This window comes from Oncorhynchus nerka, linkage group LG2 (genome assembly GCF_034236695.1).
Source record: "Oncorhynchus nerka isolate Pitt River linkage group LG2, Oner_Uvic_2.0, whole genome shotgun sequence".
Taxonomy (NCBI): domain Eukaryota; kingdom Metazoa; phylum Chordata; class Actinopteri; order Salmoniformes; family Salmonidae; genus Oncorhynchus; species Oncorhynchus nerka.
In genome coordinates, this window is record NC_088397.1 from 9,738,378 (window position 1) to 9,751,915 (window position 13,538).

Sequence of the window (13,538 nt, forward strand, 5' to 3'; positions counted from 1 at the left end):
CATTCAGTTCTGGATTTCATATGGCTACAACAGAATACAGTGTTTCATTCAGTTCTGGATTTCATATGGCTACAACAGAACACAGTGTTTTATTCAGTTCTGGATTTCATACGGCTACAACAGAATACAGTGTTTCATTCAGTTCTGGATTTCATCACTGTTGAACTTTCAGAGCATGACTTTTTTTTTTACCTCCTCCAATGCTGAGTAGATTTGACAGAATTGTTGTGGTGAACTGCTTGTGTGGACGTGCTGTGTGGACGTGCTGTGTGGACGTGCTGTGTGGACGTGCTGTGTGGACGTGCTGTGTGGACGTGCTGTGTGGACGTGTTGTGTGGACGTGCTGTGTGGACGTGCTGTGTGGACGTGCTGTGTGGACGTGCTGTGTGGACGTGTTGTGTGGACGTGTTGTGGTGAACTGCTTGTGTGGACGTGCTGTGTGGGCGTGCTGTGTGGGCGTGCTGTGGGGCGTGCTGTGTGGACGTGGTGGACGTGCTGTGCGTGGACGTGCTGTGTGGACGTGTGTGTGGACGTGTTGCGTGGACGTGTTGCGTGGACGTGCTGTGTGGACGTGTTGTGTGGACGTGTTGTGTGGACGTGTTGTGTGGACGTGCTGTGTGGACGTGCTGTGTGGACGTGCTGTGTGGACGTGCTGTGTGGACGTGTTGTGTGGACGTGCTGTGTGGACGTGCTGTGTGGACGTGTTGTGTGGACGTGTTGTGTGGACGTGCTGTGTGGACGTGCTGTGTGGACGTGCTGTGTGGACGTGCTGTGTGGACGTGTTGTGTGGACGTGCTGTGTGGACGTGCTGTGTGGACGTGCTGTGTGGACGTGCTGTGTGGACGTGCTGTGTGGACGTGCTGTGTGGACGTGCTGTGTGTGAGAAACAACGACGACACAGGAGGAAACTGTGACTGTTATCAATCCTCTATTGACTAAATGAGACCTGCTATTTTAGATAGCAGGTGTTCCACTCCTGGACACATCAGAGCTTGACATCATTCAGTCATGTTTCATCAACAAACTAAGAAGCTTGTGTGAACTTGAGTGAAGTTTCAATAAAAACAAAACAGTTTATGTTAAATATCTTTATTTATTCGCTTGGATTTAAACATTTCAGATGAATTATACACCATGCAGTTAGAATGGTCATGAATCAATCATATTCCTGCTTTTATTTGGAGCCTCCATAAGATCACAGGCAGAGTTCAAAGCAGCGTCTCAAAGCTCATTTACCTTGTGGTGCTGTTCCTTCATTGAGGGAACGTCTTACAGCACCCCACAGCCATACTACGGTGAGCAGCTATAGGCATGGTGGTGCAAACTGCAACAATGTAACCATTTACAAATGGAACACACGTCTAGAACCTTATGTACATATATCCAAATCATGCTCTGAGATGATAAAATTAAAAGCATAACAGTATCAACACATACTTGGGGAATGGATCTCCATTCAGATTTAACATAATTCACTTCCTGATGAGATGCATTTACATGGCCTTTACTTAAAATGAGTTTATATTAGGCGAGTCAGTTATGAAGGCATGTTTATTTACAATGACAGTTTGGCAAGTGGTGAGAGGCAAGTTCGGTGATAAATAACGAAAACAATTGGAGCCACATTGTAAGTAGAAAGTTTACATTACATTATTTTTTTTTATACCAATTTCTCTTTCTGTTAGTGTTTTGGATATAGAGTGTATTACACTGTTCCCCAGGATCACTGCATGAACATCTCTGATTGGCTGATCAGCATCACTGCATTAGCCTAGTATGGATACAGTGCAGTGCACTAAGCTGCCAAACACTGCCCTCTAATGGTGGATATTGAAATCTACCTCACAATTTGAGGCTCTTGGTAAAATTGGGAAATTTTTTTGGTCTACGCCCCACGAGTTTCTCAACGCAGTGGTCATTACAATCAGTTGCATAATTAATTAAAAACTGGGTGGTTCGAGCCCTGAATGCTGATTGGCTGACAGTCGTGGTATATCAGACTGTATACCAGAGGTATGACAAAACCTTTATTTTTACTGCTCTAATTATGTTGGTAACCAGTTTATAATAGCAATAAGGCACCTCGGGGTTTGTGGTATATGGCCAATGTAACATGGCTAAGGGCTGTGTCCAGGCACTCCACGTTGCGTCGTGCCTTAGAACAGTCCTTAGCCGTGGTATATTGGCCACATACCACACCCCCTCGGGCCTTATTGCTTAAATAGAGCACAGCTTGTTTTGTAAGTGAATTAAAACATTACATTCAAACTTAGCTTATTTTAAGAATAAAGTGTCCCTAAAAGCATAGGTAAACCATGATCAATATGCTTACCAATACAACAGAGCAAAAACAATGTGCTGATCCTAACTGAAGTAAATGAATATGGTGCCAAACACAGTGCAGGTGGGCGATCATTCTAGTCTGAACTATCATACATTCCTAATGCAGTCGGAAAAGCAAAGGATTCTTCAACAACAAGTAAAGATCATGTTTACATTACTGTGACTGTCATATGCTATACAATGTGGTTCTTAGTGATGGCATATCACCCTCTGTAATATACATGTACCCATCTATCAGCACACATCTTCCCCTCCAAGACAACACTACAATGAAATATATATGTACATGTACAATGGAAAAGAGAGAGACATACAGTATGTGAAAACTATGAAAGATGCCACAGAGTAGAGTGGAAGGGGACAGAGGGGTCTTACTCCTAGACCCAGAGGAAGGACAGGAGGATGAGGGCAGAGGGGTCTTACTCCTAGACCCAGAGGAAGGACAGGAGGATGAGGACAGAGGGGTCTTACTCCTAGACCCAGAGGAAGGACAGGAGGATGAGGGCAGAGGGGTCTTACTCCTAGACCCAGAGGAAGGACAGGAGGATGAGGGCAGAGGGGTCTTACTCCTAGACCCAGAGGAAGGACAGGAGGATGAGGGCAGAGGGGTCTTACTCCTAGACCCAGAGGAAGGACAGGAGGATGAGGGCAGAGGGGTCTTACTCCTAGACCCAGAGGAAGGACAGGAGGATGAGGGCAGAGGGGTCTTACTCCTAGACCCAGAGGAAGGACAGGAGGATGAGGGCAGAGGGGTCTTACTCCTAGACCCAGAGGAAGGACAGGAGGATGAGGGCAGAGGGGTCTTACTCCTAGACCCAGAGGAAGAACCAGAGGGTCAGAGAGGAAGGACAGGAGGATGAGGGCAGAGGGGTCTTACTCCTAGACCCAGAGGAAGGACAGGAGGATGAGGGCAGAGGGGTCTTACTCCTAGACCCAGAGGAAGGACAGGAGGATGAGGGCAGAGGGGTCTTACTCCTAGACCCAGAGGAAGGACAGGAGGATGAGGGCAGAGGGGTCTTACTCCTAGACCCAGAGGAAGGACAGGAGGATGAGGGCAGAGGGGTCTTACTCCTAGACCCAGAGGAAGGACAGGAGGATGAGGGCAGAGGGGTCTTACTCCTAGACCCAGAGGAAGGACAGGAGGATGAGGGCAGAGGGGTCTTACTCCTAGACCCAGAGGAAGGACAGGAGGATGAGGGCAGAGGGGTCTTACTCCTAAACCCAGAGGAAGGACAGGAGGATGAGGGCAGAGGGGTCTTACTCCTAGACCCAGAGGAAGGACAGGAGGATGAGGGCAGAGGGGTCTTACTCCTAGACCCAGAGGAAGGACAGGAGGATGAGGGCAGATGGGTCTTACTCCTAGACCCAGAGGAATGACTGGAGGATGAGGGCAGAGGGGTCTTACTCCTAGACCCAGAGGAAGGACTGGAGGATGAGGACAGAGGGGTCTTACTCCTAGACCCAGAGGAAGGATAGGAGGATGAGGACAGAGGGGTCTTACTCCTAGACCCAGAGGAAGGACTGGAGGATGAGGACAGAGGGGTCTTACTCCTAGACCCAGAGGAAGGACAGGAGGATGAGGGCTGGGGGTCCTACTCCTAGACCCAGAGGAAGGACAGGAGGATGAGGACAGAGGGGTCTTACTCCTAGACCCAGAGGAAGGACTGGAGGATGAGGACAGAGGGGTCTTACTCCTAGACCCAGAGGAAGGACTGGAGGATGAGGGCAGAGGGGTCTTACTCCTAGACCCAGAGGAAGGACAGGAGGATGAGGGCAGACCCAGGGGAAGGACAGGAGGATGAGGGCAGAGGGGTCTTACTCCTAGACCCAGGGGAAGAAAAAGAGGATGAGGGCAGAGGGGTCTTACTGGGAATGGGACAGTCTGTACCTACCACACATGCACTCGTGACTCAGGGTCTAGATTCTACATGGTTACTTGGTGCTGAGGTTGTAGCTGTGGCTGTAGAGGCCTCCTCCTCTGATGACTGTAGGGGAAGACAGGGGGTGTTGGCCTGGCCGGATGGGCTTAGCTGGAAGACAGAACATAGTCATCAATACAAACACACACTGCCACCCCCACACACTCCACCAACCCACCCTCTTCTCCCTCCCCCTCCCTTCCCTCCCTCCCTCCCTCCCCTCCCTCCCTCCCTCCCTCCATCCTTACCGATCTGAGCGGAGTTTCCTCTCCTGGCCATGTTCTTGGCCCTGACGACCTCCTTGATGCGGTCCACCTCTAGCTGGTAGCGTTTCCTGTCCCTCATAGCATTCTCCTTGGCATCCTTCAGCGCATTCTCCAGGGCCTTGACCCGCTCGGCCGTGGCCCGCAGACGCTTCTCCAGCTTGGGAAGCTCGCAGCGAAGGTCCGCGTTGTCACGCACCAACTGGGAGGGAGAGGGGGGACACAGGGAGGGAGGGAGGGAGGGAGAGAGGGAGGACATGGGAGGAGGGAGGGAGAGGGGAGGACACAGGGAGGGAGGGAGGGAGGGAGGGAGGGAGGACACAGGGAGGGAGGGAGGGAGGGAGGGAGAGAGGAGGACACAGGGAGGGAGGGAGGGAGGGAGGGAGGGAGGGAGGGAGGGAGGACAGGGAGGGAGGAGGGAGGACACAGGGAGGGAGGGAGGGAGGGAGGAGAGGGAGGGAGGGGGACAGGGAGGGAGGGAGGGAGGGAGGGAGGGAGGGAGGGGGGACACAGGGAGGGAGGGAGGGGGGAGACAGGGAGGGAGGGGGACACAGGGAGGGAGGGGGGGACACAGGGAGGGAGGGGGACACAGGGAGGGAGGGAGGGGGAGGGGGAGGGAGGGAGGACACAGGGAGGGAGGGAGGGGGACACAGGGAGGGAGGGAGGGAGGACACAGGGAGGGAGGGAGGGAGGGAGGGAGGGAGGGAGGGAGGGAGGGAGGGAGGGAGGGAGGGGGAGGGAGGGAGGGAAAGGGGTGACACAGGGAGGGAGGGAAACAGAGATATGAGGGTCAGCTTACGAAGCTTGCAGCGCAGGTCAGCGTTATCATGCACTAACTGGATGGACACCGCCAGAAGGGGGCAGGAATAATAAATCAATCAAATGTATTTTGAACAAATCAAACAATCAGACGATACATTTTCTCCACCTGCAAAGATGTACAGTACCTGTTTAATAATGTCCCAGTACAGTACCTGTTTAATAATGTCCCAGTACAGTACCTGTTTAATAATGTCCCAGTACAGTACCTGTTAATAATGTCCCAGTACAGTACCTGTTTAATAATGTCCCAGTACAGTACCTGCTTAATAATGTCCCAGTACAGTACCTGTTTAATAATGTCCCAGTACAGTACCTGTTTAATAATGTCCCAGTACAGTACCTGTTTAATAATGTCCCAGTACAGTACCTGCTTAATAATGTCCCAGTACAGTACCTGTTTAATAATGTCCCAGTACAGTACCTGTTAATAATGTCCCAACAGTACCTGTTTAATAATGTCCCAGTACAGTACCTGTTTAATAATGTCCCAGTACAGTACCTGTTTAATAATGTCCCAGTACAGTACCTGCTTAATAATGTCCCAGTACAGTACCTGTTTAATAATGTCCCAGTACAGTACCTGCTTAATAATGTCCCAGTACAGTACCTGCTTAATAATGTCCCAGTACAGTACCTGCTTAATAATGTCCCAGTACAGTACCTGCTTAATAATGTCCCAGTACAGTACCTGCTTAATAATGTCCCAGTACAGTACCTGTTTAATAATGTCCCAGTACAGTACCTGCTTAATAATGTCCCAGTACAGTACCTGCTTAATAATGTCCAAGTACAGTACCTGTTTAATAATGTCCCAGTACAGTACCTGCTTAATAATGTCCCAGTACAGTACCTGCTTAATAATGTCCCAGTACAGTACCTGCTTAATAATGTCCCAGTACAGTACCTGTTTAATAATGTCCCAGTACAGTACCTGCTTAATAATGTCCCAGTACAGTACCTGCTTAATAATGTCCCAGTACAGTACCTGTTTAATAATGTCCCAGTACAGTACCTGCTTAATAATGTCCCAGTACAGTACCTGCTTAATAATGTCCCAGTACAGTACCTGTTTAATAATGTCCCAGTACAGTACCTGTTTAATAATGTCCCAGTACGTACCTGCTTAATAATGTCCCAGTACAGTACCTGCTTAATAATGTCCCAGTAAAGTACCTGTTTAATAATGTCCCAGTACAGTACCTGCTTAATAATGTCCCAGTACAGTACCTGTTTAATAATGTCCCAGTACAGTACCTGCTTAATAATGTCCCAGTACAGTACCTGCTTAATAATGTCCCAGTACAGTACCTGCTTAATAATGTCCCAGTAAAGTACCTGCTTAATAATGTCCCAGTACAGTACCTGCTTAATAATGTCCCAGTACCTTCTTAATAATGTCCAAGTACAGTACCTGCTTAATAATGTCCCAGTACAGTACCTGCTTAATAATGTCCCAGTACCTTCTTAATAATGTCCCAGTACCTTCTTAATAATGTCCCAGTACAGTACCTGATTAATAATGTCCCAGTACAGTACCTGATTAATAATGTCCCAGTACAGTACCTGATTAATAATGTCCCAGTACAGTACCTGCTTAATAATGTCCCAGTACAGTACCTTCTTAATAATGTCCCAGTACAGTACCTGCTTAATAATGTCCCAGTGCAGTACCTGCTTAATAATGTCCCAGTACAGTACCTGCTTAATAATGTCCCAGTACAGTACCTGCTTAATAATGTCCCAGTACAGTACCTGTTTAATAATGTCCCAGTACAGTACCTGCTTAATAATGTCCCAGTACAGTACCTGCTTAATAATGTCCCAGTACAGTACCTGCTTAATAATGTCCCAGTACAGTACCTGTTTAATAATGTCCCAGTACAGTACCTGCTTAATAATGTCCCAGTACAGTACCTGCTTAATAATGTCCCAGTACAGTACCTGTTTAATAATGTCCCAGTACAGTACCTGCTTAATAATGTCCCAGTACAGTACCTGCTTAATAATGTCCCAGTACAGTACCTGCTTAATAATGTCCCAGTACAGTACCTGTTTAATAATGTCCCAGTACAGTACCTGCTTAATAATGTCCCAGTACAGTACCTGCTTAATAATGTCCCAGTAAAGTACCTGTTTAATAATGTCCCAGTACAGTACCTGCTTAATAATGTCCCAGTAAAGTACCTGTTTAATAATGTCCCAGTACAGTACCTGCTTAATAATGTCCCAGTACAGTACCTGCTTAATAATGTCCCAGTACAGTACCTGCTTAATAATGTCCCAGTAAAGTACCTGCTTAATAATGTCCCAGTACAGTACCTGCTTAATAATGTCCCAGTACCTTCTTAATAATGTCCAAGTACAGTACCTGCTTAATAATGTCCCAGTACAGTACCTGCTTAATAATGTCCCAGTACCTTCTTAATAATGTCCCAGTACCTTCTTAATAATGTCCCAGTACAGTACCTGATTAATAATGTCCCAGTACAGTACCTGCTTAATAATGTCCCAGTACAGTACCTTCTTAATAATGTCCCAGTACAGTACCTGCTTAATAATGTCCCAGTACAGTACCTGCTTAATAATGTCCCAGTGCAGTACCTGCTTAATAATGTCCCAGTACAGTACCTGTTTAATAATGTCCCAGTACAGTACCTGCTTAATAATGTCCCAGTACAGTACCTGCTTAATAATGTCCCAGTACAGTACCTGTTTAATAATGTCCCAGTACAGTACCTGTACTTAATAATGTCCCAGTACAGTACCTGCTTAATAATGTCCCAGTACAGTACCTGCTTAATAATGTCCCAGTACAGTACCTGTTTAATAATGTCCCAGTACAGTACCTGCTTAATAATGTCCCAGTACAGTACCTGCTTAATAATGTCCCAGTAAAGTACCTGTTTAATAATGTCCCAGTACAGTACCTGCTTAATAATGTCCCAGTACAGTACCTGCTTAATAATGTCCCAGTACAGTACCTGCTTAATAATGTCCCAGTAAAGTACCTGCTTAATAATGTTCCAGTACAGTACCTGCTTAATAATGTCCCAGTACCTTCTTAATAATGTCCAAGTACAGTACCTGCTTAATAATGTCCCAGTACAGTACCTGCTTAATAATGTCCCAGTACCTTCTTAATAATGTCCCAGTACCTTCTTAATAATGTCCCAGTACAGTACCTGATTAATAATGTCCCAGTACAGTACCTGATTAATAATGTCCCAGTACAGTACCTGATTAATAATGTCCCAGTACAGTACCTGCTTAATAATGTCCCAGTACAGTACCTTCTTAATAATGTCCCAGTACAGTACCTGCTTAATAATGTCCCAGTACAGTACCTGCTTAATAATGTCCCAGTGCAGTACCTGATTAATAATGTCCCAGTGCAGTACCTGCTTAATAATGTCCCAGTACAGTACCTGATTAATAATGTCCAGTACAGTACCTGATTAATAATGTCCCAGTACAGTACCTGATTAATAATGTCCTGTCCCAGTACCTGCTTAATAATGTCCCAGTACCTGATTAATAATGTCCCAGTACAGTACCTGATTAATAATGTCCCAGTACAGTACCTGCTTAATAATGTCCCAGTACAGTACCTGCTTGTGGACTTTAGTGAGTTGCTCCAGGTTATTCTCCAGGAAGGAGATCTTCTGTTTCTGGGCGGCGCTGCCCACTCCATCCTCACAGTCCAGCTCTGCACTCTGAACACAACAGGAGAGGAGAGAAACATCAGTCAGTCTGTCAACACAAAGCACAGACTATAGACTACAGAGCACAGACTACAGACAACTCTGCACTCTGGACATAACAGGAGAGGAGACAGACAGTCAATACAGACTACAGACTACTGCCCACTCTGGACATAACAGGAGAGGAGAGAAACATCAGTCAGTCTGTCAACACAAAGCACAGACTACAGAGCACAGACTACAGAGCACAGACTATAGACTACAGAGCACAGACTACACACTACAGAGCAGACTACAGACTACAGAGCGCAGACTACAGACTACAGGTCCTCACTGAAAGACAACAGACTACAGACGAGTATCTCTGACATTCTGCAGACAGGTTGGGGCATTCTGATACACAGCCTCTCTTACATGGGAGAATACCTCCTTACCTTCTTGACGCGTGTTGTGAGGTCTTGAACAAAGAGCCTGCGTAGGTTATGAAGAGTCTGCAGCTCTTTGGCCTTTCAAGACAAAACAGAGAGAAGACACACTTGTGCTCAGTGTGAAACGTTGAAATGGACATATATGATGTATTGGTTTATCTGCAAGACTTAGGAAGTGAAGAGCTATAGTCAGTCAGCCAGCCAGCCAGCCAGTCAGTCAGTGAGTCAGCCAGTCAGTCAGTAGTGAGTCAGCCAGCCAGTGAGTCAGCCAGCCAGCCAGCCAGTCAGTCAGTCAGTCAGTCAGTGAGTCAGTGAGTCAGTGAGTCAGCCAGCCAGTCAGTCAGTAGTGAGTCAGCCAGCCAGTGAGTCAGTCAGCCAGCCAGCCAGCCAGCCAGTCAGTCAGTGAGTCAGCCAGCCAGTGAGTCAGCCAGCCAGTCAGCCAGTCAGTCAGTAGTGAGTCAGCCAGCCAGTGAGTCAGCCAGCCAGTCAGTGAGCCAGTCAGTCAGTCAGTGAGTCAGTCAGTCAGACAGCCAGCCAGCCAGCCAGCCAGCCAGTCAGTAGTGAGTCAGCCAGCCAGTGAGTCAGCCAGCCAGCCAGCTAGCCAGTCAGTCAGACAGCCAGCCAGCCAGCCAGCCAGTCAGTCAGTAGTGAGTCGGCCAGCCAGTGAGTCAGCCAGCCAGCCAGCCAGCCAGCCAGTCAGTGAGCCAGTCAGTCAGTCAGTGAGTCAGTCAGTCAGTCACAGTCAGCCAGTCAGCAGTCAGTCACAGTCAGTGAGTCAGTCAGTCAGCGAGTCAGTCAGTCAATCAGTCAGTCAGTCAGTCAGACAGTCGGTCATAGAGCCTTGACGTACCACAGTCTCCTCCAGTCCCTTGAGGTCCTGTCTGGCCTGCTCTCTCTGCTCGTTGAAGATGACCAGCTTCTGGAGCTTCATGTCCTTCTCCTGTTCCTCCACCTTCAGCTTCTCATGGTCAGACATCAGCCTCCTCTGCTCCAGCATCAGGCCCTGGTTCAGACTGGGAGAGACACGGAGGAGGAGAGGGGGAGAGGAGAGGTAGGGGAGAGGAAGAGGAGAGATAGGGGAGAGGTAGGTGAGAGGTAGGGGAGAGGTAGAGGAGAGGTAGAGGGGAGGTAGGGGAGAGGTAGGCGAGAGGTAGGCGAGAGGTAGGGGAGAGGTAGAGGAGAGGTAGAGGAAAGGTAAAGGAGAGGTAGGGGAGAGGTAGAGGAGAGGTAGAGGAGAGGTAGAGGAGAGGTAGGGGAGAGGTAGAGGAGAGGTAGAGGAGAGGTAGAGGAGAGGAAGAGGAGAGGTAGAGGAGAGGTAGAGGAAAGGTAGAGGAAAGGTAAAGGAGAGGTAGGGGAGAGGTAGAGGAGAGGTAGAGGAGAGGAAGAGGAGAGGTAGGGGAGACGTAGAGGAGAGGTAGGGGAGAGGTAGGGGAGAGGTAGAGGAGAGGTAGAGGAAAGGTAAAGGAAAGGTAAAGGAGAGGTAGAGGAGAGGTAGAGGAGAGGAGAGGAGAGGTAGAGGAGAGGTAGAGGAAAGGTAAAGGAAAGGTAAAGGAGAGGTAGAGGAGAGGTAGAGGAGAGGTAGAGGAGAGGTAGAGGAAAGGTAAAGGAGAGGTAAGAGGTAGAGGAGAGGTAGAGGAGAGGTAGAGGAGAGGTAGGGGAGGGTAAGGAAGAGGTAAAGGAGAGGTAGGGGAGAGGTAGAGGAGAGGTAGAGGAGAGGTAAGAGGAGAGGTAGAGGAGAGGTAGAGGAGAGGTAGAGGAGAGGAAGAGGAGAGGTAAAGGAGAGGTAGAGGAGAGGTAGAGGAGAGGTAGGGGAGAGGTAAGGAGAGGTAAAGGAGAGGTAAAGGAGAGGTAGAGGAGAGGTAGAGGAGAGGTAGAGGAGAGGAAGAGGAGAGGTAGGGGAGACGTAGGGGAGAGGTAGGGGAGAGGTAGGGGAGAGGTAGGGGAGAGGTAGGGGAGAGGAAGAGGAGAGGTAGGGGAGACGTAGAGGAGAGGTAGGGGAGAGGTAGGGGAGAGGTAGGGGAGAGGTAGGGGAGAGGTAGAGGAAAGGTAAAGGAGAGGTAGGGGAGAGATAGAGGAGAGGTAGAGGAAAGGTAAAGGAAAGGTAGAGGAGAGGTAGAGGAGAGGTAGAGGAGAGGTAGGGAGAGGTAGAGGAAAGGTAAAGGAGAGGTAGGGGAGAGGTAGAGGAGAGGTAGAGGAGAGGTAGAGGAGAGGTAGAGGAGAGGAAGAGGAGAGGTAGAGGAAAGGTAAAGGAGAGGTAGGGGAGAGGTAGAGGAGAGGTAGAGGAGAGGTAGAGGAGAGGAAGAGGAGAGGTAGGGGAGACGTAGAGGAGAGGTAGGGGAGGGTAGGGGAGAGGTAGGGAGAGGTAGGGGAGAGGTAGGGGAAAGGTAGAGGAGAGGTAGAGGAGAGAGTAGGGGAGAGGTAGAGGAGAGGTAGAGGAGAGGAAGAGGAGAGGTAGGGGAGAGGTAGAGGAGAGGTAGGGGAGAGGTAGGGGAGAGGTAGGGGAGAGGTAGAGGGAGGAGGTAGAGGAGAGGTAGAGGAGGGGTAGAGGAGAGGTAGAGGAGAGGTAGGAGAGAGTTATAGGAGAGGTAGGAGAGAGGTAGGGGAGAGGAAGAGGAGAGGTATGGGAGAGGTAGGGGAGAGGTAGGGGAGAGGAAGAGGAGAGGTATGGGAGAGGAAGAGGAGAGGAAGAGGAGAGGTATGGGAGAGGTAGAGGAGAGGTAGGGGAGAGGAAGAGGAGAGGTATGGGAGAGGTAGAGGAGAGGTAGAGGAGAGGTAGGGGAGGGGTAGAGGAGAGGTAGGAGAGAGTTATAGGAGAGGTAGGAGAGAGGTAGGGGAGAGGAAGAGGAGAGGTATGGGAGAGGTAGGGGAGAGGAAGAGGAGAGGTATGGGAGAGGTAGAGGAGAGGTAGGGTAGAGGAGAGGAAGAGGAGAGGTATGGGAGAGGTAGAGGAGAGGTAGGGGAGAGGTAGGGGAGAGGAAGAGGAGAGGTATGGGAGAGGGAGAGAGGTAGGGGAGAGGTAGAGGAGAGGTAGAGGAGAGGTAGGGGAGGGGTAGAGGAGAGGTAGGAGAGAGTTATAGGAGAGGTAGAGGAGAGGTAGAGGAGAGGTAGGGGAGAGGTAGAGGAGAGGTAGAGGAGAGGTAGGGGAGGGGAGGGGTAGAGGAGAGGTAGGGGTAGAGGAGAGGTATGGGAGAGGTAGAGGAGAGGTAGGGGAGAGGTAGAGGAGAGGTAGAGGAGAGGTAGGGGAGGGGTAGAGGAGAGGTATGGGAGAGGTAGAGGAGAGGTATGGGAGAGGTAGAGGAGAGGTAGGGGAGAGGAAGAGGAGAGGGTGAAAAGGAGGAGAGAAAAGACTAAGTTATAGAGGCTTTATGGAGCTTTATAAGGCCTATATAGATGCTTCAGATGTAATGACGTTTCATTTAGTACTGCATTATGACAGCCTGTAAAGAATTTGTGAAGCCTTTATGAATGCCCTATGAAGCCTGAAGCCTTTATGAATGCCCTATGAAGCCTGAAGCCTTTATGAATGCCCTATGAAGCCTTTATGAATGCCCTATGAAGCCTTTATGAATGTCCTATGAAGCCTTTATGAATGTCCTATGAAGCCTTTATGAATGCCCTATGAAGCCTTTATGAATGCCCTATGAAGCCATTATGAATGCCCTATGAAGCCTTTATGAATGCCCTATGAAGCCGTTATGAATGCCCTATGAAGCCTTTATGAATGCCCTATGAAGCCCTTATGAATGCCCTATGAAGCCGTTATGAATGCCCTATGAAGCCTTTATGAATGCCCTATGAAGCCTTTATGAATGCCCTATGAAGCCGTTATGAATGCCCTATGAAGCCTTTATGAATGCCCTATGAAGCCTTTATAAATGCCCTATGAAGCCGTTATGAATGCCCTATGAAGCCTTTATGAATGCCCTATGAAGCCTTTATGAATGCCCTATGAAGCCTTTATGAATGCCCTATGAAGCCTTTACGAATGCCCTATGAAGCCTTTATGAATGCCCTATGAAGCCTTTATGAATGCCCTATGAAGCCGTTATGAATGCCCTATGA

General features: G+C 48.8%; 1 protein-coding gene across 1 annotated transcript in view; it reads right to left on the reverse strand.

The window, feature by feature from the left end:
- Positions 1-4,124: 4,124 nt before the first annotated feature.
- LOC115119056 (kinesin heavy chain-like) overlaps positions 4,125-13,538 on the reverse strand; it is a 32,031-nt gene continuing 22,617 nt past the window's right edge. The window contains exons 21-25 of the mRNA XM_065022820.1: positions 10,327-10,489; positions 9,483-9,554; positions 8,956-9,060; positions 4,511-4,727; positions 4,125-4,373 (exon numbers count right to left, since the gene is read on the reverse strand). Of these exons, the coding sequence (XP_064878892.1) occupies positions 4,276-4,373; positions 4,511-4,727; positions 8,956-9,060; positions 9,483-9,554; positions 10,327-10,489 (655 nt within the window). The 3' untranslated portion in view covers positions 4,125-4,275. The remainder of the gene's footprint in view (positions 4,374-4,510; positions 4,728-8,955; positions 9,061-9,482; positions 9,555-10,326; positions 10,490-13,538) is intronic.